This window comes from Pollachius pollachius (assembly GCF_949987615.1).
Source record: "Pollachius pollachius genome assembly, chromosome: 1".
NCBI lineage: Eukaryota > Metazoa > Chordata > Actinopteri > Gadiformes > Gadidae > Pollachius > Pollachius pollachius.
Genome location: NC_136934.1, coordinates 18,360,513 through 18,386,011, shown reverse-complemented (window position 1 = coordinate 18,386,011; position 25,499 = coordinate 18,360,513). Strand labels below are relative to the sequence as shown.

The 25,499-nt window shown below is 47.4% G+C and overlaps 1 protein-coding gene across 2 annotated transcripts in view; it reads left to right on the top strand.

Moving 5' to 3' along the window:
• The first annotated feature begins 1,298 nt into the window (after positions 1-1,298).
• Positions 1,299-25,499, top strand: part of hip1rb (huntingtin interacting protein 1 related b) — a 28,773-nt gene continuing 4,572 nt past the window's right edge. The window contains exons 1-27 of one of the 2 annotated variants that reach the window (XM_079746938.1): positions 1,299-1,519; positions 7,544-7,607; positions 7,847-7,989; positions 8,715-8,771; positions 8,881-8,961; positions 9,600-9,676; positions 10,202-10,263; positions 11,465-11,605; positions 12,989-13,046; positions 13,462-13,537; positions 14,052-14,204; positions 14,596-14,648; positions 14,760-14,832; positions 16,101-16,284; positions 17,378-17,466; positions 19,199-19,315; positions 19,494-19,595; positions 19,918-20,112; positions 20,527-20,674; positions 21,258-21,344; positions 21,955-22,062; positions 22,551-22,687; positions 22,980-23,090; positions 23,657-23,715; positions 24,346-24,376; positions 24,484-24,546; positions 24,989-25,089. In XM_079746938.1, coding sequence (XP_079603064.1) covers positions 1,427-1,519; positions 7,544-7,607; positions 7,847-7,989; positions 8,715-8,771; positions 8,881-8,961; positions 9,600-9,676; positions 10,202-10,263; positions 11,465-11,605; positions 12,989-13,046; positions 13,462-13,537; positions 14,052-14,204; positions 14,596-14,648; positions 14,760-14,832; positions 16,101-16,284; positions 17,378-17,466; positions 19,199-19,315; positions 19,494-19,595; positions 19,918-20,112; positions 20,527-20,674; positions 21,258-21,344; positions 21,955-22,062; positions 22,551-22,687; positions 22,980-23,090; positions 23,657-23,715; positions 24,346-24,376; positions 24,484-24,546; positions 24,989-25,089 — 2,663 coding nt within the window. In that variant the 5' untranslated portion in view covers positions 1,299-1,426. Of the gene's footprint in view, positions 1,520-7,543; positions 7,608-7,846; positions 7,990-8,714; positions 8,772-8,880; positions 8,962-9,599; positions 9,677-10,201; positions 10,264-11,464; positions 11,606-12,988; positions 13,047-13,461; positions 13,538-14,051; positions 14,205-14,592; positions 14,649-14,759; positions 14,833-16,100; positions 16,285-17,377; positions 17,467-19,198; positions 19,316-19,493; positions 19,596-19,917; positions 20,113-20,526; positions 20,675-21,257; positions 21,345-21,954; positions 22,063-22,550; positions 22,688-22,979; positions 23,091-23,656; positions 23,716-24,345; positions 24,377-24,483; positions 24,547-24,988; positions 25,090-25,499 lie in introns of both variants that reach the window. The other variant, XM_079746937.1, reaches the window with a different exon arrangement.

The following is a 25,499-nucleotide window of genomic DNA, read 5'->3' as shown; positions in this document are numbered from 1 at the left end:
GCAGGGGAGCATGGAACATTACTGTTTATATTATATATCAGGACAACATTTGGTCTCTTTCCTTTCCCTTAAAGACCTAAGAGCATACTGTATTGATTAACAGCAAGGGTCATCGTCATGGTAATTAGGACGTGGCGGTATTCTGGGTCAAACGGACCGGGGGGTCAGGGAAGGGGTCAGGTTGGAATCCCCAGCCCAGTCCACAACTACTTTAATTAGCGTACATTATAATGCTCATGTTGATCTTATTGCAACAATCCCCCTAAAAAAGTCAGCAAAATATTGACATGTGCTCTATTCAGAAGGGATGTCCATGACTCTACCCACCTGTCCAGCTCTCTGTCCGTTATGCAGCAGGTTGATGAAGGGCAACATGTTAGGGGACTTTAAACTGCCATGGCTTCGCTAGGCTGCAGTACTGAGAAATCAGGAGAAAGAGAAAGACCAGGTCCAGATCAGGTCCGGACAGAAGACTCTTGAACCTTCTCCCTCCACCACTCAGAAGCACAGCTGGTTTGTGTTTTAAGAAAGTTTAAAAGGCTTCAAGTCAGAAGACAGACATTTTATCTATAATTTGGCTGTCCGCATCAAACATTTTCTGTATTTGCGTTTTACTTTGTATGCCTGATTTTAACAGTTTATCTTTTAATCCTCACATTTGGTCAGGATTTTTACAGTTGCTTTATATATTAATGTACAATTTACCCCCTTCCAATGTAAGATTATATTTGAGTGTTTCTTTACCTCCCACTGTTAAGCACTTTGTAACACTGTAAAAAATGTGCTATATAAATAAATGTACAGAAATAATACAGTTGACTATTTCCAGTACAGGCAAATCAAACATTCATTTAGTGTTGTTTTGTATGCAGCCTCAATCTCTGCAGTAGAGATAATAGGATCTGTACATCCTGGTTTCATAGTTCACCATATAACCAGCAGTGGCACCTCCTCAAACCTGTAAAGTCATGTTATCTGTCTATTAATCACGAAAAATATTATATCATATTTACAAAACTTTTTTATTATTGTGCTAGTAATACTAATAACCGAAAGATCTGCCACGAGGTCCAAGGAATTCAAACTAGTCGAATCTCTGGTAATGTAAATGCAAGCCTATAATGAAAAGTCCTATTGCTTATACATAATGGTACAGCGATGCAGGAGGCGTCAGGAGCCATTAGGGGAGGAGGCGTTAATGAGGAGGAGGCGTTAATGAGGAGCCAGGGGGCGGGCCATCACGTGACGCCGCTCCTCTCTTTCTCCTCCCCGCTGCGCTGCATCCATCATCAGGAACAGCGAGCCTTGAAATGCTAGTCCAGAACGGAGGCGCCTACGATCGCTCGCTTTCACTGGCACAATAAAACCCGACTCATCCGAATCTCCTCATCGGTTCCGGTTGTAGATCACAGCCCACCAGCGGAGAATGAACAGCATCAGGCAGGTGCCCACCCGGGTGAAGAGCCGCAGGGTCGAGACCAACCTGGGCGCCGAGAGGGAGCATTTTGACAAGCAGCAGGTAAAGTCACCGTTCACACGCTGGTGGAAGATAAAAGAGTCGGACCCGGGGTGACGGAATGGCGGTACACGTTTGGATTTTGGAGAATCATGTTTTATTTATTTATCTTCGCTTGTACATAACGAGTGCTGGTGGTCCTGCAGTCCTCCACGTTACCGTCACCTTGTACCCGGCACACAGGCCACATAACCCGGGTTATGAACGCTCTTTATCCAACGTTAAGGCTAGCTAAAGCAGAAACGGAAATATTAGATTTGAAATTATGCAATCTACGATGAATGATGTAATTCAATGAATATCAGTTTGTGAAATCTGTGAGACGGCAAGCTAACTGGGGTCTGCATCATACTCCTCCTCACCCTCCAGCCGACCTCCTCCTCCTCCCACTGACCTGTCATCACACTGGACTCCTCTTACTGCTGATAGTGTTGAATTGTTGTCACAGGACATTCACTAACTACACGAGCATAACCACACTGATCTAATTTTCAAACTGACAGATTCATTCTAGAGTACCTATTTTGGGTTTGATTGATGTGTTGATGAACTTTACAGTTAATTGTACTGTATGCTTTCTATCGGACTATAAATTGATTAATGGCATTGAAGATACCACAACAACAAACTCTGACTGACAGCCTGCAGACCAACTCTACTCTTTACTCTTAAACTCCTTACCAAATATGTACATGGACGGAGTTTACCTGAACTCCATTGTGACTCTGAAGCAGGAACCACATGCTAGTTGATAGCAACATTCTGGTGTTGTGACTCTGCCTTAGTCTGCCCGTCAGGTTCAGGCTGATCTTGTCCTTCCTGTTCAACCACATTTGCTCTCTTGCAGCCATTTTTTCTTCTCTCGAGCTCTGCAGAGTCAGGGTGACCGGTGAGAGAAGACTGCAGGACTCCAACAGAAGGCCTGTGTGCTTCACGGGCACTATAGAAATTGGGTGTGTCCCATTCTTTAACAAAAGGAGATCTGTGGCCCTGGGCGCGTTGGCCAGTCCTGTTTTGGTACGACCGAGCAGCAGTCTTATCGAAGGGGTTCATGAGGCTTCATCTGATCATTATGAAGTACTTAGTAGACAATGATTGAATGGAAGAAGAAACCAAATGTGTTGAGTCCGTGTTGGATCGACACTGGGCCTAGTTACTGAAATATGTGCATAAACATGGGTCTAGGGTGAACAGATTCAACCAGAATATAGACTGTTGATTTTTTGATTTAGTCCAATCAGGCGCTGGGAAGTTTCTCTTCCGAAACACGTGTGTGTGTGTGTGTGTGTGTGTGTGTGTGTGTGTGTGTGTGTGTGTGTGTGTGTGTGTGTGTGTGTGTGTGTGTGTGTGTGTGTGTGTGTGTGTGTGTGTGTGTGTGTGTGTGTGTGTAAACATCACCTGGCACTGACTCATGTCAGCCAATCAGGGACGGCTTTCACAGGAGTTGTGTTTGCTTGGCTACCGGGTTTGATCGCGGTGCTGCACTATTCCTTAAGGACCGAGTGTTGTGGTAGAGGTGAGCTCAGTGGTCTTGATGCTAGCCCTTTATTCAAATACATTCCTGTTCGACGCCTGTTGTTATTAAATTAGGGCTTTTATAGGGCTACTCTACTAGTTCCCTGGCAGTGCTTGTTCCATTCATCAATAGATATAGACAGAAAGAACAACATTGAACAGAGAGAACTTTAAAGGGAAGGGATGGATTAGTTTGACAACATTTTCATGAGTGCACCTTCTGTGTGATCCAAGAAGGAACTTTCTGATACAGTTGATAAAATGCTGAGTCATGGATTGTTGTCACTATGATAGCGACGATGCAAGCTGCGCTCCGCAAGAGGGACATTTATTGTTCCATTAGACGGAAGATATCCTTGTCATTGACCCAAGCTAAATATTGCTGATGCACACGGTGCGCTGAAGGACATATCTCTTTCTCTATCTATTCCTCTTCCTCTATCTATAGCCCTCTGCATCTCTCCCCCACTCCAGCCTCACCATCACCTCACCGTGTTACACCCTGCAGGACGTCAATGTCAAGCGGGCCCCTTGGCTTGGGGGGGGGGGGGGGGGGGGGGTTTACAAATCCAGGAGACCCTTTGTTTAGTGAATCAAACTTTTCTTAATTTATTTGACTCATCAAGCCAAGCACTAATGGTTTATGAGTTTTGGACGGCCTGACAATTAAACAATTATTTTTACGCATAGAATATCCCTTATTTAGTTGATTATCAGTGTTTATTAGTGAAAGAAAGGATCCCTGTGTTTTATTACCTGGTATATTCTCCATCCTCCATGTGTTGAACGCTAATCTCACAAGATTCATATTCCATGACAGCGTTTGACAACGTTTGTCCATAGCAGCAGTTTTAGGTGGCAAAGGGGAAAGCTTCCGGGTTTCTAAATGAGTGAAAAGAATAAACCAACAGAGCGCAGGCGGGCCGATTAAGATGCTGACAATGTGTACTCATCTGCTCAGCAACCAGGTTGTGCCCAACCTGACTTTACACACAATATTTGTTAGTTTGACACATTTTAGCCATCATTCACACATTTGATAATAACCTGTGATTGATATTCAACCGACTTGCTGACACACCCAAGTTATCAATAATAATTCAATGTATTGTTGAAAGGCAAAAACAAACATGCTGATTATAAAAAAAGTCACACGTTTAAACTTGTTTAAGCGGGCTTTGCATGCGAGTCCTGAATCTGTCTAGCATTGCTCTCTAAAACTAGCATTAGCTTCTTCTGCTGGGGTCACTCATGTTGATATCTCTGACCTTGTCGCTGTGAGCAGCTATGTTTGATTACGCTGATAAGAGCCCGCAATACAAGTAGTTGTTGCGACCCAAGTGTCCAGTTTAAGAGCAGCAGCTCCTCTGATACTTGCTTAGCGGCAGCCCAGGTGTGTCTGATGAGGTGACATGTCCAAGCACATGGAGACGCTGAGGAAAAACAAAGAGGACAAGGTGAGCAGGGACACGACCCCTCAGGGCGGGTGTGTGTGTGTGTGTGTGTGTGTGTGTGTGTGTGTGTGTGTGTGTGATGGACAGCTTTGTGGACAGCGGTGTTGTGGTTGTGGACAGTAATAGCGAGCTGCAGATTGTGTCTAGGTCCAGGAGGATTAAAGCAGCCCCTCCCCGCCCCCCCACCCCATCAGGGGATTTCGACCAGGCTAACATGTCCAGGACTCTGCATGCCCCTCGCTAATCTCCCCAGAGAGGCGGACATTTACATATTGCCACAACAGGCGAGCTCTCCTACTCTTACTGAGGAATTAGAAACGATCATACAGTGTCCTGAAAGATTTTATAGATTAACATTACTTCATCAGATCCAAACTTGTTGTGTTTTTTTCCACATATTGTACAGCTGGCAAGAAGTTTTTATGTTTGATGGTGTTGGAGTCTAAATTAGTCAAGTAGCGTTTAAGTTTCTATTGCATGGTACAAAAAAGCATTTAAATGTGTGATGTATACTTGAGATAATGATGTAGGCTTACTTTGTAAGTGAGGTTTGACAAGGAGGCTCATGGTTACTAGTTTAACTGCCCTTGAGCAAGGGCGTCAAACCAGCACGTGCTCTTGGTGCAGGCTAATCTATGACTTTGTTTGTGGACTAGCTTCCGTAATTCATTTGACTTTCATTGAGGTGTGTGTGGGTGTGGGTGTGTGTGTGTGTGTCGGATGGTCACACAGTGTTGCTCCTCTCCGTGGGCCTCTTTATGTAATGCTCCCCTGTCCTCCTTGTTGGTCCCTTCCCCTCGCTGCTATGAGTGTAAATGCCCGCAGTACCCTCAGCCTCACTGTTCACCAACCATCTGCTGAGCACTCTCTGCCAGCCCCTGTTTACCAGAGCCAAGCCCCCCGCAGCTAACCCAAGCAGTCAGCCCTCCTCCCCCAACAGCCCTGTTTGTCAGACCCTAGGCTAGACCATCAAGCCGCTGGGCCAGACAACCAGACCACTGGGCTTGGACGATCAAGACAGAGACACTGGCAGTGAATGTCAGAAGGAAAGAGTCTCAGAGGAACCTCCGATCCCTCCCCTTGCTTCCCCTCGCTGGCCTTTCTCCACAACCGCTCTGAGTGTGAAGTCTCCCCCACAGCCATCCTTGTGTGTGTGTGTGTGTGTGTGTGTGTGTGTTCTTTTCAGCCACAGTCGTCCCTCTGTGCTTTGTTTAGTGCCCTTGTATGTTTAGATGGCGGTGGCGAAAGAGGTTTGCCAACTTTATTGACTGTGGCAACTCCCCAGTGACGTGTGCATGTGAGAAGGATGTGAAATGGATTTGTAGGTCTGTGTTAATGATGATGACAGACAGCTTCTTTGCTCAAAGAGGGTAATGTTACAGGGAAAGAGATGTTCAATGTGACTGATAAAGGGAGACTAGGTTGGAGATATCGTTCTCTTGAGTGATGAGCATTTTTCCCTATGAACGCTGCATTAAACACTTTATTTGATAATTCATGGCTCAATGTTTCGCTTTCGCTTTGTGAATGCATCGCATGCCCAGACAAGACATGGTGGCCTGAGTTTCAACGTTAAACCGTTTTATTTACTTCCTGCTTGTGTCGTGTTAATAAAGCTTTGCAGACGGTTGCCCTGCAGCCCACGTTGACATCACATGGTTTAGAACCATAGTTTTAGAACTTAGTTATTTATCGCTTGGCACGGAGCAGCATCCCCACAGTGAGGGCGTGAGAGTGTAAGGCTGTGTGTGTGTGTGTGTGTGTGTGTGTGTGTGTGTGTGTGTGTGTGTGTGTGTGTGTGTGTGTGTGTGTGTGTGTGTGTGTGTGGACCCATGAGAGGCCCTTTGTGAGGACCTGAGTGAGGGACTGGGAACATGCAGTGTGAACTGTCCCCCCAACCCTTTGCTCATGGGCACTCGCTGTGTTTGCATACATTTACATATTGGACCATGCCGGGTATACACTCCTCCTGTCGCAGGAACCCGGACATCAGGGAATTACCCATGATGCAGTTCAGTATTATTCTCTAGCCCAGGCTTCCATTCCTCTGGTTGTCATGACAATAGATTATTATGAAACACCAGTAAAGCGTACGTTACCGGAGTGGAGGATTTATTTGTTTGCAAGTGTCTGGCGCTTTCCTGTGACCCTCAACCCTTGAAGAGTTAACGTTTTACATAAGAGCTAACATGTTCTTCTCGACTGGTGCTGATGTGACTGACTCCAGCATGAAGCTCAAGAGGAGCCAACAGTGCGGCCAGAGGAGATAAAGACAAAACATGCATAAATTGTTTGATTCAACTCGGGGGTTGTTATACTACACTAGAATGAAATGCCCAGCTAATTGGTGGATGTTGTTAGAGCAGAAGGAAACAGCCAGCTCATTGGTGGATGTTGTTAGAGCAGAAAGAAACAGCCAGCTCATTGATGGATGTTGTTGGAACAGAATGAAACAGCCAGCTCATTGTTCGATGTGCTATTTTGGAAACATAAGGATGCTGCTAGAAGATATACCTGTATGATGACGTTCAGCTGGACCTGTTTGGGGTAAAATGGGCTCAAATATGACTGGAGTGTGCTGCCCACGACTCGTCTCCTCTGGCAGGGAGGACGCCAAAGACAACATCATTCATAGATGGCGTCATGCTGTATGATGACTCATACACTTATATTTACAAAGTCATGTAGCTGTAATTAGAAGCCAGGCTAGCCTCATTACCACCTGGTCTGTCTCAGTGTATTGCTGACTCATTGACTCCCCCAGTCAGCACCAGGCTCTTGGGCACGTTGTTGTTCTGTTGGCTGAAGCTGATAAGACTGAACCACGTGACCCAAAGCACACTAACCGACCGCACACAGACGCACTAAACAAAGGGAGGTCCACGTTCACGTCACGAACACAGCCTGCACAAACACTGGGCTCCCAAGAGAACGGTTCACAATATGCTGAGTTAACACTCAGTGGCTGGAGTATTCCACAGGGAGAGTTTGGACCAGGAATCCTCCTTCCTAGGTTGTTTAGTGAACCTGTTTCCTTTCTGTGTCCACTGTTCTCCAGCTCAGCAGCATCAGCAAGGCCATCAACTCCACCGAGGCGCCAGTCAAGGAGAAACATGCTCGTCGTATCCTTTCTGTGGGAGGCCACTGCCTCACTGCTTCAATGCTTCCCAGTCTCCTCAGTGTTGCTCTTGTTTCAACTTGGAGGCGATGGTTGATGTGTTGTGTGCAGCAATGTGGTGTTTGCACATCAAGGGAATATCTTGGTATTCATTTGTCATTCAAACACAAAGGCCTGGGCACAAACAGTAGTCGACCTGCATATGCTGCCCACATCATTATGCGTCCTTAACCCTTGGGCCAGGCATTATTCTGGGGACCCACAGGGAGAAGGGAGCCTACACCTTCTGGTCCTACGCCCTGGGCCTCCCACTGGCCAGCAGCTCCATCCTCAGCTGGAAGTTCTGCCACGTGCTGCACAAAGTACTACGAGACGGACACCAAAACGTAAGAGCACCCAACCCCTCTGACTGCATGTAGCATCTAGCTTCCCTTAACCTACCCCAGCATCTCCCCTAAGATAACTCCTTAGCTACCTCTAGTGTCTCCCCTTAGCTAGCCCTAGTGTCTCCCCTTAGCTAGCCCTAGTGTCTCCCGTTAGCTAGCCCTAGTGTCTCCCCTTAGCTAGCCCTAGTGTCTCCCCTTAGCTAGCCCTAGTGTCTCCCTTTAGCTAGCCCTAGTGTCTCCCCTTAGCTTGCCCTAGTGTCTCCCCTTAGCTGGCCCTAGTGTCTCCCCTTAGCTGGCCTAGTGTCTCCCCTTAGCTGGCCTAGTGTCTCCCCTTAGCTGGCCCTAGTGTCTCCCCTTAGCTGGCCCTAGTGTCTCCCCTTAGCTACATAGCATCTTCCTTTAGCTAGCCCTAGCATCTCCCCTTAGCTGGCCCTAGTGTCTCCCCTTAGCTAGCCCAAGTGTCTCCCCTTAGTTACCGAGCAGCTTCCTTTAACTAGCCCTAGCGTCTCTCCTTAGCTTTCCCTAGTCTTTCCCCTTAGCTACCTAGCATCACCCCTTTTAGTGTCTCCACTTAAAGGGTTCTTGCCTGATTGCATTACTGTGGTGCTCATAGCTGTACCATGCTATCACAATATTTGTTTCTATTGGACATTTTGAGGCATCAAATAGTTGTGTTCATCTTTTTGTATTAAATTTAATAGGATATTTGTGTTGAACCTTTGCAGAGTCTACAGGACTGTATGAGGCACCACAGCAGTCTGATTGAGATTGGGCAGCTATGGGTGAGTTTAAACCGTATTGCTGAACAGCATCCCTGATTAAAGGTGGAGTGAGGTTCCTTTATGTTAAAGCTGAAGCTAACGCCTGTTTGCTCACTCTATTGGTTTCCAGGGCAACCTCCACGACAAATACGGACAGCTGGTGGCTCTGTATTCCAAGATGCTGTGTACAAAGATGGAGTTCCACGTGAAGGTAAGAACAAGCTCTCCGTCGTGGCTGGATGGGTATGTTTTAAAGCTGAGATTAGTTTCTGGTGGTGCTCATGATGCGTCCTCAATGGTTTAGTTCAAGCATTATTTCCTCCTTATGTTTAAGTATTGGGATAGGGGTCGTTAAAGTACGCACACTGTGATGGGGAGTGAGGAGCCATCTCTGAGGATTCCTGGCATGATAATAATCTGGTCAGGGAAGAAATCAGGGGACGGGGGGGGGGGGGGGGTAGGGGAAAGGCTGGATGAAGCCCATTGTATTGTGACTCATTGCTGAATACCAAATATAATCGAGCAGCAAGTAATACTTTTGGAAACTTTGAAGAATAGAGGAGAAAAATAGCTGTTCAATCATCTGCATATTGCTATAATCAGAGCAGAATATAAATTATACAAGCACGTATGGCTTTAATCCGCATCAAATAACGTGTTAAAACGTCAACCCCTTTTTATAATTTCATTCCAATTAACGACGAGGGTCGCCATGTTTGATGTTGTTACTGATGTCAAGTTGGACAAGTCAGCTCTGAAATGATACCTGAAAAAAATCGTTTTTAAATTAGACTGAGATGGTTTCTTCCTCTAAGTTGTCTTGAATGTCTGAAATGTATTTTGACACAGCATCCCGAAATCCGAGCCAACCTGGAAGTCACAGATGAGGTCCTAGAGCGAGCTGCAGGGACAGACATCAATAATGTGTGAGTCTCTCTTCCTCCTCCATCCTTCTCTGCTCCCTGATCAACCCTCTTCCTCCCTGTCAGTCATTATATCATCAATCAATGCATTTTTGTGTTCTTTTCTGTGAATACCAATGTTGCCAGCATTGTGTGACATAATTGGAATGTGAATGGAATAAATCCTTAAATTGAAGTAGATGATTCAAATGGGAAATGTTTCTTTTACTTTCTATACTTACCTGGCCCTTATGATAGTTTGTCGATCCCTTTTAAAACAATGAAAAGAAGAGACTACCGAGATTCCCCTGATTAATTCTTTCAAACATTACTCATTTTTGGGTTTAATCCAATTGCTATCATTCCAACTCACCTAATCCATGACTCTGACTCCACGCCCTGAGAGTGAAGCTAAACGGCGAGCTGAATGCAGGTGGAGCGCCGTGCCTCCGCTGCCCCTCAGGCCCTAGGAACACGGCAGCCGTTGTCCCTTCCCCGCAGCGCTGTGGGACCGTCGCTAACAAGGGTATCACCTTCTCCTCCCTGCAGCTTCCAGCTCACCGTGGAGGTGTTCGATTACATGGACACGGAGCTGAGGGTGGCTGAGACAGGTGAATGGAGACTCCCTTACCGCCTTACCCAGCCCTCCACCTCCCCGGTAACCTGAGGCCCCGGGGCTCAGGCCAGGGCCCGGGCGGTGCTCTCATTCGGAGCGTCAGGCGCCTTGCTGCTGAATCCTGGGAAAACAGCCTTCAGTCTATTGATGTTAGAATGGGGACGGGAAAGGTTGGGTTGGAGGCCCCTGATGACCCAGACTCGTTCCTCCCTTACTTTGCACTGTAGCGGGGCATGCTAATTAGCAACTGAACTGCCCGTCGTTGAGAATTGCAAACGAGGTGCTCCTCGTTTGAGACGACAAGCGAAAGTAGCGACTAAACCAGCTCAGGCATGCCATGTGTACTCGCTTGCCAACGGTTATTTATCCACCAGGAAGGTCAATGTTTTGTCCACACTTCCTTTTTTACCACAAGGAAATAATTCAAGTAATGAAGTGGATATCCTAGGGTTTATCTTTTGTGGTGTGGGTTGACCTCTGGCTTGGAGGATGTGGTCTTAACGTCTGAGATAAAAAAAAGTCCTCCGTAAAACCCCCTGCCTCCTATTGGAGGGGGAGTAGGCGATGGATCTTTTTTTTTAAACTTTCACACATTAAGTTGAATCATTCTTGTGGCACAGTAACTTATTGTCTGTACTGCATCACCATAGGTCATTTATGGCCCTTTGTTTTGATGTGGATATGGGCAGCCTTCCTTACTGCTTACTCTCATTGCTGACCCCAAAGTTTAAAATTCAATCGCAATTGAGACATTCATGTGATATAGATTGTCTTTTAATAAAGTCTCAATGTGTATCTTTTCAACTAGTTTAACACTTGAACAAATCTGGGCTTGTCTGTAGTCCATGCTGATTGATAATGGTTTCAATTATGTGATCAATAAAACCACATCCTATAACTGATATATTAAAAAAATTGAAAATGCTGCCATACGTATTTAAACATATTCAATAAGCTACACCAGTTTAACCCGACCAGTTAAAGGACACAACACAGTTTATGACTAATTTTGAATTCTGAATGTCTCCGAAAATCTCGACCTGAATGATTCATGCAACTACGTTTTTTTTCTGTATTGTTCTGGTTGATTATCCTGCCCGTGGTGTGCTCATGGGTCAGACTCTAGCCTGCGGCGTGGGTCAGACAGTTGGGTTTCGTGACTCACAGGCTCTGTTGTGTTTTATGCGTTCCTGTAGTGCTGCGGCAGCTCAACACGTCCATCGCCATCTCCACGCTGACAGCGGGCCAGTGCCGCCTGTCTCCGCTCATCCAGGTGATTCAGGACTGCAGCCACCTCTACCACTTCACCGTCAAGCTGCTGTTCAAGCTGCACTCCTGTGAGTCGCTGCCTTCATGTCTGTGACCGGGTGTTTTCTTTCCATTTGAGGGGTGAGGGGGTGAGGTGCTGTCATCAGGCCTCAGAGCCCATTGGAGGCTGTAACCTGAGTCCATGGCGTTGGTAGCTCTGAGAATAGAGAGGCTAGACCTGGCTGGTTGGTCCTCCGCTCCTACTTGCAAATAGATTTTATTGGTGCCAATCCTTTTATTCAATTATTAGACGGGTTTATCACATTCCTGCCCCAGACACGGATAGGAGATTATTTTTCTTCTGTCCCGGCATGTGATTTATTAATTGATGTCGTGACTTAAAAACATCTTCAACAAATATTGCAGAAAGTGCTTCTGAATGAAATTGCTAACGGTAGCTTTAATGAAAAGGCCCTATGTGCCACGAGGCATTTGGAGGACAGGTAACAGCTTTAATGAAAGCTTGACAGCGAGTGGAGCGTCTGTGTAGACTGTTTGTGTTTGGCTGAGTCGTCTCCTGTGGACACGTGCCGTCTGAGATGCACTCCCATCCACTAACCGTTTTAACTACCAAACAGGTCTTTCAAAGCTTTCTTTCCTGCTTGTATTTTTTGCGTAGACTAAGGGTCCATGGTGAGGATAAGTACATTCTGATGTTGTTTTACAGAGCTATCATTGAGTCCATAATACGCTATGGCATCACAACATGGTTCGGTAACCTGAGCGTAACAGCCAAAGCACAACTCCAGAACCTTGTTAAGAGGGCAGGGAAAATAATGGGTACCCAGCCCCCATCCTCCTTAAAGGAGATTTTTGAGGGCACAGTTAGGAAGCAAGGTTCTAAGATAGCCACAGACCCAAACCACGTCCTAAACTTGGAGTATGAACTGTTGCCTCTGGGAAAAAGATACCGGCTCACATTTTGTAGGCTAAATAGATTCAAGTTCTCCCTAGTACCGCTATCAATTAAGCTACTTAATGGAGGGAGCTTGGAACAGGGCAATAACTGGTGGGGCAATAGTGCAATAACTTGCTATGATGGGTATGATGGGTTTCAAGGTGGGGGTGAGGCCATGTGTTTGGGTAATGCAATGTGTTTCATGTTTCATGTTTTTATGGATGTCTATGTAAAATCTTTCTGCATTCATCGCCGATGGTCTCGGTGTGCCCAAAGTAAATTTCTCTCGTGAGAGAGACAATAACATGCTTACTTACTTACTCGTTGTCACTTTGTATAGAAAAGTACTGTAATGTAAAGATTTACAACCACAATGCATCAAAGTAAAACTTTAGAGGGATTGCCTCTATAGTTTAATCTTGTTAAATCCTCTTCAGAAGGCATCATACTGTCCCACCGCACTTCAAATGAGAGACAATAATTGAGTGTTGTCCCATGTGACCTGTGTTCCCAGGTCTCCCAGCGGACACGCTACAGGGCCACAGGGATCGCTTCCACGACCAGTTCCACAGGTACGCCCCCCCGCCTGAGGGGACCCGGTCCACTGCCAGAGTCACAAGTGAAACGCTGCTCCTGTTACTCTGATTATCCATCCATCCTCCCCCCTCCCGCACCCACCCCGCACACACCCCGCACACACCCCGCACACACCCTGCACACACCCTGAAGAGATGAAATACTCCCTTAGCCATTGTCCCCCCCCCTCCCCAGGGCCGGTTGTCACGGACGCGGCAGGGAGAAGGGAGAGCTGCTTACGTGTAGCTCCACACTAAGACACAAACACCACAGAAGAAGACACAGCGTTGACCTCATACTGACGTTGTCTCCTAGTGACAACATTACTTGGAAACAAAGAAACTGAATTAACAAAAGTGTGTGTGTGTGTGTGTGTGTGTGTGTGTGTGTGTGGTGTTTATCCTCCAACAGTCTCAAGAATTTCTTCAACAAAGCAAGAGACATGCAGTACTTCAAAAGACTGATCCAGATTCCTAAGCTGCCTGACGTAAGCAGAGGAAGACTGATCTAGTTTGAATTGTATCATCAACTATTAGTATTAGTATGAGGATGCATGACTGTTTTATAAAGATCAATATAGTCTTTCATTTCCTCCAAATATAACACATTGTGGTCCGTGTAGCCTTGCATGGCCTCCTCCAACAGCCCTCTTACGCACTTATCGTTCTACATCCTGGCACTTATATTATATATTATTTACTTAGCATTATTCAAATATTACTTAGCATCGTGTAGCGACTTATCTTAGCTATCTTTATTGTATACGGGGAATGGGTTAACCTAATGGAGTGCTTGGCACTTGTTTCTATGAACATCCTTACTGTACTGGCAGTGATATATTGTTTAATCTTTCTTCTGATAAATTAACTTATTGTGAGTTTCTTTGGATGAAAGCGCCCTAAATGTAAATGTTAATGTGGCCAAGTCCTCACCGTTTGAGTCTAAGTGGACCACAACGCAAGCCTGCTCCTCACACCGTGCCGGTCCGCCCTCCATCACAGTCCCCGCCCAACTTCCTGCACGCCGCCTCGCTGGCCAAACACGTGAAGCCGGTGGTGGTGATCCCCGACGAGCCGCAGGATGATGAGGACGACGACCCAGAGCCGCTGATCGAGGTCGGAGATGTCCCCACCGCCAGCAGCGCCCCGACCCAGGTACCGGCCCACAAGAGGTCGCCTTACGGACTGAATTATATCCGTCTGAGACTTAAAATCTAATAACAGTATTCAGAATGTAAGGATATCTAGACAATTCTGATGTTATAGTAGCGCTACAGGGAGTGGGAAAGGTTGAGGCTGCAGATCAAGATGTGCCCCATGTCACCATCACCACGTCTGTGCTTAAGAATATGCCATGGCAATGAGTCTGGAACGGGGATCAGTGATTGGTTAAAGCATTGTGTGATATGAGGTTGTGAATGTTGGATTCTGATTGGTTCCTATAGCACTGAGGTGGGAATCTGTTAGTGCACACACACAACCAAAGCCCCCCGTTAGAGAGAAAAGCACATTGAGCTATTAGAATGCCTTTTCTCTTCTTCAGCAGTTGGACATCTTTGACCAAACCTTCGGGGCTCCCAACGGGCGCTTTGATGACCGGTGAGTTGTTCCTTAATCGCTTCAGTAGACTGTGTTGTGTTGTTGTGTTCTGTTGCGTTGTGTTGTGTTCTGTTGTGCCGCCCCTAACTGTGGGCCTTCTGGTTTCCATAGGGACCAGCAGATTGAAGGACTCAAGCGAGACGTGGAGATGCTGCGGGCAGAGCTGGAGAGGGTGAAGGCTGAGGTAGGTGTGTGTGTGTGTGTGTGTGTGTGTGTGTGTGTGTGTGTGTGTGTAACCTCTATACAAGGTACTCAACAACACCTTGCATAATGAGATCCGGACACGAGTAAATGGCCGCTTCTGTCTGCACTACAGATTCTGATATTGTCGGTTGCCTAGCAACCACTTAGCCCTCTCCTTCACGCCCCGGCGACAGATTGAAGCCTGCGCTCTTTACCAAACCCTGGAGTACCACTCGCCCTGCAGCAGGCCTCTGCTCTGGGGTGCAGTGGGAGGCCGAGGGAGTGTTCAGTCAGAGCACTCTGGGTCCTTAGGGGGCGGGTGCTAATACTGGCCGGGCCATGTGGAATGTAGCGGGAGGCCTTCAAACAGGAAGTGATGCGGGGAACCCTGTGTGCCTCCCTCCCTGGGAAAACACGATTCTGATTGGCTGGAGGGGTGTGATAACCGTACACCTCAGAGTGGATCATCACATATCCGCATGCTTTCTAAATTCCACAACAATTTCCAGATCAATGGTACAGCCCACCTAAGTACTTTAGATCTCGGATCATCTACCACTACACGTCTAGTGCTTGGGGATTTGAAGAATTCTACTCCTAAGGTGTGTTTACCATCACCATCAGTTTGCAGACGTGTTTGACGTCCTTGCTTGACTGGCTTTGTCATTCCTCTCTGATGCCGTTGTTGGTAATCACCTGGAAATAAGGCATCACGCCACACTACTCAGGCTCTTCATTAACGCATGGCCCCAAATCAAGGCCGAGTCATTGACGTCATCTTTCATGTTACGTTGATGTATTTTGTATCATCATTTGCAGTTAATATTAAGTATTGAGCTTTGCTCCATTCCAGCACATGATACAGAAGGAAGATGAGGGATTCTCACTGTTAAATGACATTTTATTTGTATAGCCCTTACTCGCCATTACAGGCTTAACAGGCAATATATTTATGACAACCCCCTTGACCCAAGCCCCCAAGTGGGCAAGAACAACTCCCTTAATCAGCAAGGAAGAAACCTTGAGGTGGAACGCAGAGTGGGGGACCCCTCCTTCCACGGTGCAATGGGTGCCGTTAATTGACACGCATTTATATACATGCAAAACATTTTAAATCGATGATGAGGTGCTGGCCGGTTAACCATAAGGAGAGTCCAGGCATTCAGTCGCAGTCACCGCAACACGCTAGAACAGACAGAATAATGAATTAGAAGGGAAAAATTCTTTTTGTCCTTCATGTCCCCCTCCCTCCCTCCTGACCCGCCCCAGGCCCAGCGCTACATCACGCAGCTCAAGTCCCAGATCAACAGCCTGGAGGCGGAGCTGGAGGAGCAGCGGGCGCAGAAGCAGCGCTCCCTGGTGGAGAACGAGCAGCTGCGTATGGAGCTGGAGGCCACGCGGCGCCGCAACGCCGAGCACGAGAGCGTCCAGGCCACCTTCAGCGAGGCCGACAGTGAGGAACCCCCCCCCCCGGCCCCCCACCCTCTCATCCGCAGACACTGTGTCACATAACCCCACACTACCCCACACAACGTCACACACCGCCCTAACCTCTGCAGGGACGACACCAACGCAGGCCTGGCTCCGTTGCGTTTCCGTTTAGTCATTTCTCAGGAGCTTTGAAAACATTCCATCCAAATGAATGTAGCTGGAAGAGTTCTGGTGCTGCTCAACCTACCTTGACTGTATCAGTGGTAGCAGCCCGGGGCCTGTGGGAAAACACGTTTCTGATTGGCTGGAGGGGTTTGATAACCGTAGACCTCGGAGTGGATTGTTCTTACAGATCACCTATCAAAATGTTTGTCATCAGTGGTAAAACCCCCCAAAGTACATTTTATCTCTGATCTTTTAGAGGCAGATGATCAGAAGAATTCTGCACATAAGGTATGTTTACAAGCGCCACTTGATTCTCTATGGATGCTTCCAGTAAGATGATAACAAGCTTGTTATCTAAGCATGAGGTGAAGCATTGTTCTCTTAGGGCCGTGACGGGGAAGGAAAACCCGCTGACCAGGAACTAGTTTGAGTCGTACATGCCTAAGTTCTCACCCTTCCAGCCCTGGCAAAGTTTGAATAATTTCATGTCAGTGGCCTTCACGAGTTCAATGCAAATTTGACAGAAAACAGCGTTTTCAAATTTTAGTAGCGCCACTCCTACAAATGAAACAGTGTTTCATTTGTAGGAGTGGCGCTGCTAAAATACTGAAGTAGTCTGCAGACTTAAAAATAGAATATTGTTGCAGTTGGGTGAGACCGAAGAAGGCTGTTGCAGAGAAATGGGTTTTATACTCGGTTACGCCAGTCTCTGTTGGTCACAGAACATTCGTATCGAACACGTTTCCTTAGTTTAGAACTGTACTGTTCTTGGTTAAAGGAAGGTATCGAACACTGTCTGACTAGAGGGACACAGTGTTTGCATTATGGTTATCTGCAGCGATTTCCACAAGTTACAAAATCTTCGAGCTGCAAATGGAAGGAACAAGCCAAATTTTGTTTTCAGCGTGAAGTAAGCGGACCGCCTAAGAATCTCTCTCTTCCCCCTGCAGAGAGAGCCCAGGCCACTGAGCAGCGCTACAATAAGCTGAAGGACAAACACACTGAGCTGGTGGCCGACCATGCTGATCTGCTCCGCAAGGTACTCACTCACTCACTCACTATCTAGCCCGCTGGCCCACTGACTAACTCGCTCACTCACTGGCACGCTGGCCCATTGGCTCTCTCACCCTCTCAAAGGTCTCCTCCAACCCAATGTCCCTGCTGCTGTTTACACAGGACCTTACCATGTGGGTCTCATCAGATCACGTCCTTAGCTCACACATCACCCGTCATCAATCAAATAAATGAGGGGCGGTGGTTGAAGAATAACTCTTGACAGTAAAGTATTTGATTACATTTTAAAGCATGATCATGGGGAGATACAGGCAGCAATTTACCAAGCGTCTTCAATGAGCCAATGAGTGTACTGATTCTTATAGTGAAACTTCCACGTTGAGGGCAGTAACAACAGAGTGGGAGTGAACAGTGTGGAGAGTTTAGGATTGGCCAGGGCTGAAGTCAGCTATGGTGGGAGAGACCAAGTTAATAAGCAATACATGATGGGGGAGGTGGACACGTCTGCAAGGCTGCCAGATCACTAAAGGAATCTACAGGTCAGTGGATTGCCGTGACCTTAGTATCAGACTCTGTGGCTTCAGTGCAAATGCAAACTACCTGAACACCATCAGTTAGAGATAGGAAGGGAGACGTCTCTAGGTTCAAGGAGAATGTGTTCAAATGCCTTTTCAATTCACTAGAATTTATATAAACAAGCCCTGGGTTCCAATAACTATACTGCCATATTATTTAGCATGCCAGAAATGTTATGTTGTACACAAGTATTGGTACACAAGTGTGTGCAATGCATAGTATGGGAAATGCAGTATGCCAAAAATACTAGAATGTTGCACCACATCCGGTTCCATTTCCCAGTCTGCAAGCCAGCATGCTTTAGGCTCTTCTGCTACACAATTCTATGCAGCAGGAAATGCGACTGAGCCTGTGGAAGTTGATGGTTGGCTACAGGTGTGCTGATCAGTGACTGATCACCAGTAGTACGTCCCAATTGTTAGCCTACAGTGTGCAACGGTACATAGTTTGTAAGGGTAGCTGCAGTACGTACTACAAGTAAAAAGAAAAAGTATGACATTTGGAACACAGCCAAGATATCTATTATTTGTATATCCTTTATATTATCATTACCATTAATAATAAAGCAAATCTCTTTGCACATTTTAAACATAAAACATTGCATTTTTTTTTGTATTCCTATCCTTTGCAATTCTAATAAATAATAATTCTCAACATTATCCAAAACAAATAAACCTACGCACCCCAGCTGTCACTCATCTTCTGAGATTGAGTGAACCATGAATGTGGTTCAAAGTTGAACCCTGTTCACCCCATTTGAGTTGATCAGGAGAGGATCTGGTCTGCTGCCCCATGCCGGTCAGCAGGGGCTGTAAGGTAGTGTGAAGAGACAGTGGCGGACTCAGAGTGTTTGGAAGGGCAGGGGCGAAAAAATAAAAAGGGCACATTCTTGCTCTAGAGGGCACATCGTCATAATTTATTGTATGAAGGGGCGCCAGAGGGCACCCATTCATTTTTTTTCACATGTAAAGGGCAGCCAATAAGGCACTTTCTCTCGTATTCGCCACTCTTGAGGGCACTTTTTCAACCATGGAGGCACGAGGGGGGGCGGTCGCCCCTGCCCCGAGTCCGCCACTGTGAAGAGATGATATCTAGATTCCGAAAAGGCTCTGGAAGCTAGATCTGTAAACAGACTGTGTGTCTCTGTGTCACCATGGCTCCTGTGGTTGTTTCCCCTTCAGAGCGCCGACACAGAGAGGATCCTGACCGCCAGCCACCAGACCCACGAGGAGGTGGAGCGCATCAAGATGCAGATGGCGCTCGAGGTGGAGCGGCTCAAACGGGAGGCGGACATGACGGTCAGTGGGCGCGGTCGCCCCCGGTTACCAAGGCCTTTGGTGGATGTCGACTTTCCCCCATCATCCTCCTGCTTTAGCTCCTCTTTAACCTATCAATAGGCTTCACGTCAAACTCTGTCTTGCGTAATGGTATTGCTGAGGGGTTTAGAGATGTTGTGTTCTTGTGTCCCCGTTGTAGCTGGAGGAGCAGAAGTTTGAGATGGAGAAGCTGAGGAGGGAGATGGCTGACAAAATGGCTGAAATGACGCATATCAAGTCCACTCTGCAGAGCAACGAGAAGGTTTGAACCTCGTCTCAAATGTTAAGAATACGGTCTGTCGGGTTTATTGAGTGAGGCTGAAATCCAGCCTGGAGAGCATCCTGATGCCTTGAGTCCACATTCTTGCCTTGACAGACAAGCTCCTTCAGCCAATCTGTGTAGCCCTATGTGACACCATCATCGTGCGCTGCTCAGTGGATACACGGGATAAACACGATACTGTTACAGTAACGTAATCAGATTAGATTAGATCCGTGGGAACATCTCCATCACCAACGGAGCAGGTTGGGGGGTTCCCGAGCTTCGTTCCCACCGCCCTCCTGACGAGCTGATATTTCCCCAGGCGGGCGTGGAGCTGAGCAGCTCCATGACGTCCCTGCAGGCGGAGAAGGAGCGTCTGATGCGCTCGGTGAGCGAGAAGGAGGCGGAGCTGTCGTCGCTGCGGCAGTCGGCGCTAGCAGAGCAGTCCTCCCTGCAGGTGGAGCGGGAGAAGAGCAGCAGGGACCTGGGGAACCTCCAGAGCATGCTGCAGGAGAAGGTCAGTCAGCTAGCCTCGCTGTGAAGAGCCCTGCCAAACCTGGCCTATGGATTGTCCAACCTAGCCTAGCCTATCCTGGCCTGGTGGAGGGTCCAACCTGGCTTAGCCTAGCCTGATGGAGAGTCCAACCTAGCTTAGCCTAGCCTGGTGGAGGGTCCAAACTAGCTTAGGCTAGCCTGGTGGAGGGTCCAAGTTAGCTTAGGCTAGCCTAGCCTTGTGGAGAGTCCAACCTAGCCTAGCTTAGCATAGCCTGGTGGAGGGACCAACCTAGTCTAGCCTGGTGGAGGGTCAACGCTCACTTAGCCTAGCCTGGTGGAGGGTCCAACCTAGTCCAGCCTGGTGGAGGGTGAACACTAACTTAGCAGAGCCTGGTAGAGGGTCCAACCTTGGCTAATATTGTGGTTTGTGTTGCAGGCCGGCCGCGAGGAGCAGCTGAAGAAGAAGCTCCTGGAGGAGCAGTTCTCTCTGCTCCAGGGGACGGTGAGCGAGGCGGAGAACATCATCCAGGACGCGGTGGCAAAGCTGGACGACCCGCTCCACGTCCGCTGCACCAGCTCCCCAGGTGGGCTCCGGAGGGGCCCTGCGGAATTAACTCAACTCCTTGATAACTTAGGGATCGCCTCGCACAGTTCTGAAACGGCGTACATCAATGCATCTTACGTTGTGTGGCGTTAATGTTTCTGCATTGTATGCACATACGGTTGGGCAGGAACTTTACGTCTTACTCAGGGAAATATGCAGAAAGGATTTTCCAGCATTTCGATTCCAACTGCCGTTCACATCTGTCCCCTGGCAATGTAAGGCCTGCATGTGAGAACGGGATGTGTGCATTTTACCCTCAAGATCTGATGTAGAGCTAGCGTCCCTCAGGGGCTGTTCTACAGCCTTTCGTTACAGCCAAGCAGAAATTGCAAAGCAACAATATGTAATCCCAAATTTACGATGATGTTGACCATTTCCTGTTCTTGGGTTGACATTTCCCAGGGAAATTCATTAAATACACCAGGTGCTCCCAGGGGAAACACGAGGCACTCGGCAAAACAAAAGACGATTGTTTCCCATTGATAACAATTACAGAATAGCTGTTAGAAAGTGTTCTGTATAACCTTTCCTCTCTCTCCCCCCATCTGCTCCTGTGTGGTCAGATTACCTGGTGAGCCGGGCCGAAGCCACGCTGGCCTCCATCGACCATGTGAAGACGGGCCACGCCCACTTTGTGAAGGACATGGCAGGTGAGTCAACACCTCTCACTCAGCTTTAGGATGCATCACTCTTCATTAGTAGTTATCATGAGTCAGCTCCTCCAACTCTGCTTTAACACAAGATACATCACTCTTCGTTAATAGTTATCATGAGTGGTTTAAAGGTGAAACTAAATACAATGGCCATCACAGGTTACTAGAGTCTCAAAGGGATTTCCTAAATTAGCTTGCTTTATTTGACGAGCAGCCTAGAAAAAGTATCCATTGTATAATGATCCATAAACCTAGCATTTCAATTTCTGAAACCTAAAGCGGCACATTTTTGGTATTTGTACTGAAGCAAACATTAGATTAATCAAAAAGAGATTTGATAAATGTCCTCGATGAATAAACCTGATGCAGCTAAAGGCCTGATTCGTTAGTCCTCGTTCCCTCTCTCCATCTCCCTGTCCTCCCTGTCTACTCCGTGAAGGCACAGAAGCACACACAAATATATCCATAATCAATACAGAAGTATACAGAATGAAAATATATATATAAAGTATTATAAATAAATGGATGTGTGGTTAATGGAACTGATATCAGATAACTCAGAGCAGCCCCCCCGTGTGTTGATCCTGGTCTCCTCCTCCCCCTCCAGATGCCGGGGCCCTGGTGCGGGCCCTCACCCAGTTCTCCCACCTCGCCGCCGACACCATCATCAACGGCAGCGCCACCGCGCACACGGCGCCCGTCGACCACGCCGACCGTAAGATCCCCACCAACCAGCGCGCAGCACGCTGCTCCCATTGGCCCCGGGGCTAGGGTCCGTAGAGAGGGGCCCCTACACTACACACCACTGTGTAGGATAGGGTTAGGGTCCGTAGAGAGGGGCCCCTACTCTACACACCACTGTGTAGGATAGGGTTAGAGCCCTATGTGCCTACACTACTAAGCCTCTTAATAGGAAGGAAACGAGGCGGGAGATTTGTGTCTGATTGTGAAGTGGAAGTTGCATAATATGTTGTATGTTAAGACACATTCATTGTGTTTTTGGTGCAAAAAACATGAAAAACAAAATCCTTCATGATCAAATAATCTATTGGTATTCGTTTAGTCCATTCATTGAGTGTGGTTGACTATATAAGCATTGATGTCGCAGTATCACAGTTTCCCATTCAAAACACACCAGTGTTCTACAAGCACCTCATTCTATACCTTGTTGGTCTCCACCCCCCCCCACCCCCCCCCCCCCAGGGCTGACGGAGAACTGCCGCAGCTGTGCCGTGCAGAGCCTGGCGTACCTGAAGGAGCTGAAGGAGCAGGCCAGCGTCCGGAGGGCCGACCCCGCCGCCGTCCGCCTCATCGTGCAGAAGATCCTCAACCTGGGGCAGGTGAGACCCAGGTCCACCTGCAGACCCCCAGACTGGACTAAGACTCTGCACACAGACTAAGCCCTGGGTGCTGGCATGGAATTTAATCGAACTCAAGCTGTACCCTTAATATTGTAGATATTTAAATATATTTGAGGCATTTGATGTCTAGTATGTAATAATATACTTGTGTTATAGCGTAGAAGTAACATTAAGAACAGCTGCACCTACCCACACATAATAAAAGTCCCAACACGTCATCACATGTCATGTCATGAGTGGATGTGACGTTGCCTGTGGTTACCGTCTCCAGGAGCTGCGGCCCAAGGGCTCTGACGTGCGGCAGGACGAGCTGGGAGACATGGTGGACAAGGAGATGGCGGCGACGCAGGCGGCCATCGAGGAGGCGGTCCGCCGCATCGACGTGAGCTCCGCCCCTCCCCGCTTGGCCCGCTGTGGCACAACCCTAACGTAGAAGATATAGATATTTATTAAATGTTTTACTTAATTGCAACACATTTTTGGAAAAAGGGATTAGGTTGGTTCGCCAAGACCCCAGGTTAATTACTTCCATTGTCCAGATATCAAACAGCCAGTATTTGTGTTCAACCCTCCCTCCTATCGCGGTGTAGACACATTCTGAAATGAGGTGATCTTGGACATCGTCATATTCCATAAGAGTGTTTAGAAGCCCACAAGCTGCGCTGGCTAGGTAGCTTCCTCCAGGTTAGCCCACACAAGCTGCCCTGGCTAGGTAGCTTCCCCCAGGTTAGCCCACACAAGCTGCCCTGGCTAGGTAGCTTTCTCCAGTAGTGCTCACGACTTTAGTTTCCGTGTCTACTCGTTCTGTGTCACTGATTTACATCTGGTCAAAGACAATGCCGATAATGAGCCTGGAGATTTAACAAACCGGACCAAACCTTTTAAAGGAGTTAGTTATTTGTCCAATACGCTGATTCTGATTGGTTCTCGTGTGCTGTCTGCTTACAGGAAATGATGAATCAGGCACGAAAGGACACATCGGGGGTGAAGCTGGAGGTCAATGAAAGGTGGGTTTCTATCAGGATCTCCTCACCCAGATGTATCTAAATGAGTGAGGAAATTAATTGGAGTGTAGGAGGTTTGATCCTTGGCCCTGCTGGGCTCAAAGCGTTCCTCAGAAAGACACTTCAGCTCTATCTGCTCCCAACGAGTGTTGTGTTGTTGCCTTGGATGGTGTTCATGTGTCACTGGTGGTGGAAGCATTACCTGCTCTGAGAGACGATCTCTGGTGATGACCACCTTTGAGAGCCATGGGACCACTCGTGCTCCTCTGTGACCTCGCGAGCAGCTCGTTTCAGGAGATTACGACTCCGTGAGAAGTCAACTTGCCAGGCTTCAAGCAATGTGGTTCAGACCGATCAGCGCCCTAGGAGGATCTACGTGATCTTGGTGATGGTTCATCCATTCACCTTTTTAAAGGGCCTGCCCCCATCAATCAGTTCCACAGGATGACCTCGTGATAGTCCTATAGAACAAACCCTCTGGCGTGTCAGCTTAGCCTATCTGAGCCAATCATTAAAACACGACCGGTGTAAAGTAACCAGTGTTACTGCGCCTCTCATTTAGTTTAGATTTTTGCTTAAATCGTGGCCAGTTTCCATTTTTGTTTACCTCTGTGATGAATATTCCTCTTACAGAATCCTCTTCAGTTGCACAGACCTGATGAAGGTAGGCAACAGGCCTTTTCAAACCTTTACTGAAGCCATTACTTTAGAAACAGATCATCTGTGATTTAATGCTGTGGTTTTTAATGTGATGCCTTTCTGGTTCTTCAGGCCATCCGCATGCTGGTGCTGGCTTCCACAGACCTGCAAAAGGAGATCGCGGAGGGGGGGAGGGTAAGCCAGCTCTGTGTATGATGTCAGGGACAACGACACTCATGAACCTCAAGTTCATGAGTGTCGTTGTCATGTCAGGATCCATCTCTGTTCTTTGATCACCAAAACCAGTGGTTTGTTTTCTGCTACTTCCCACTCAGGGAAGACTCTGTTGATTTACCGTATAGAAAAAAAGGGAAAAATAAATTTAAGGGGCTTTATTCGTCTATGCATGAACAACACCCAGGCCTACTTCAAAGAACAGAAATCCCTAGTAAATGAGGCAGTGTTGATTTAGCAAATAGTTTTGTGCCTCTGGAGATCCCCTCATGTCTGCCGGGACGGGAAGATCCGGAAAACCGATATTATGGCCGACTAATGAGGGGTCTGTTGGTGGTCTGTCGTTCGACCGATGCTGACGGCTTGGTTGTTGTGTTGACCCCCGCCCCATGTGTCTCTGAAGGGAGCCGCCACCCTCAAGGAGTTCTACGCCAGGAACTCTCGCTGGACAGAGGGTCTGATCTCGGCCTCCAAGGCAGTTGGCTGGGGCGCCACGCAGATGGTGTAAGTGACCTGCATCATTTAAATTTACATTTTGGGCATTTAGCAGACACCTTTTATCCAAAGCGTTTTGCAATAAGTACATTTGTCAGAAGAAGCAGAAACAATATATCGCTGCTATGCTTGTTCCACACGTAGTACAACGCTGCAGAACCCGTTGATTGATAAAGTAACCCTGTATAACATGACGCTAGACACATGAATCGGTTTGGGCAGTGGCGGCTGGTGGATTTTAAAGTGAGGGAGGAAGGACTGCGCGCTTGGTTGCCATTGACCTGCTTGCACTGTTAGTGGCATAAGTATGTGAGACTCAAGTTCTTTTCAGGGTGTTTTGGGGAACTACAAAATAGCAGGGAGGGATAATTATGCGAATTGATACAAATCCACCAGTGGCAGCATTATACTTTGAAAGC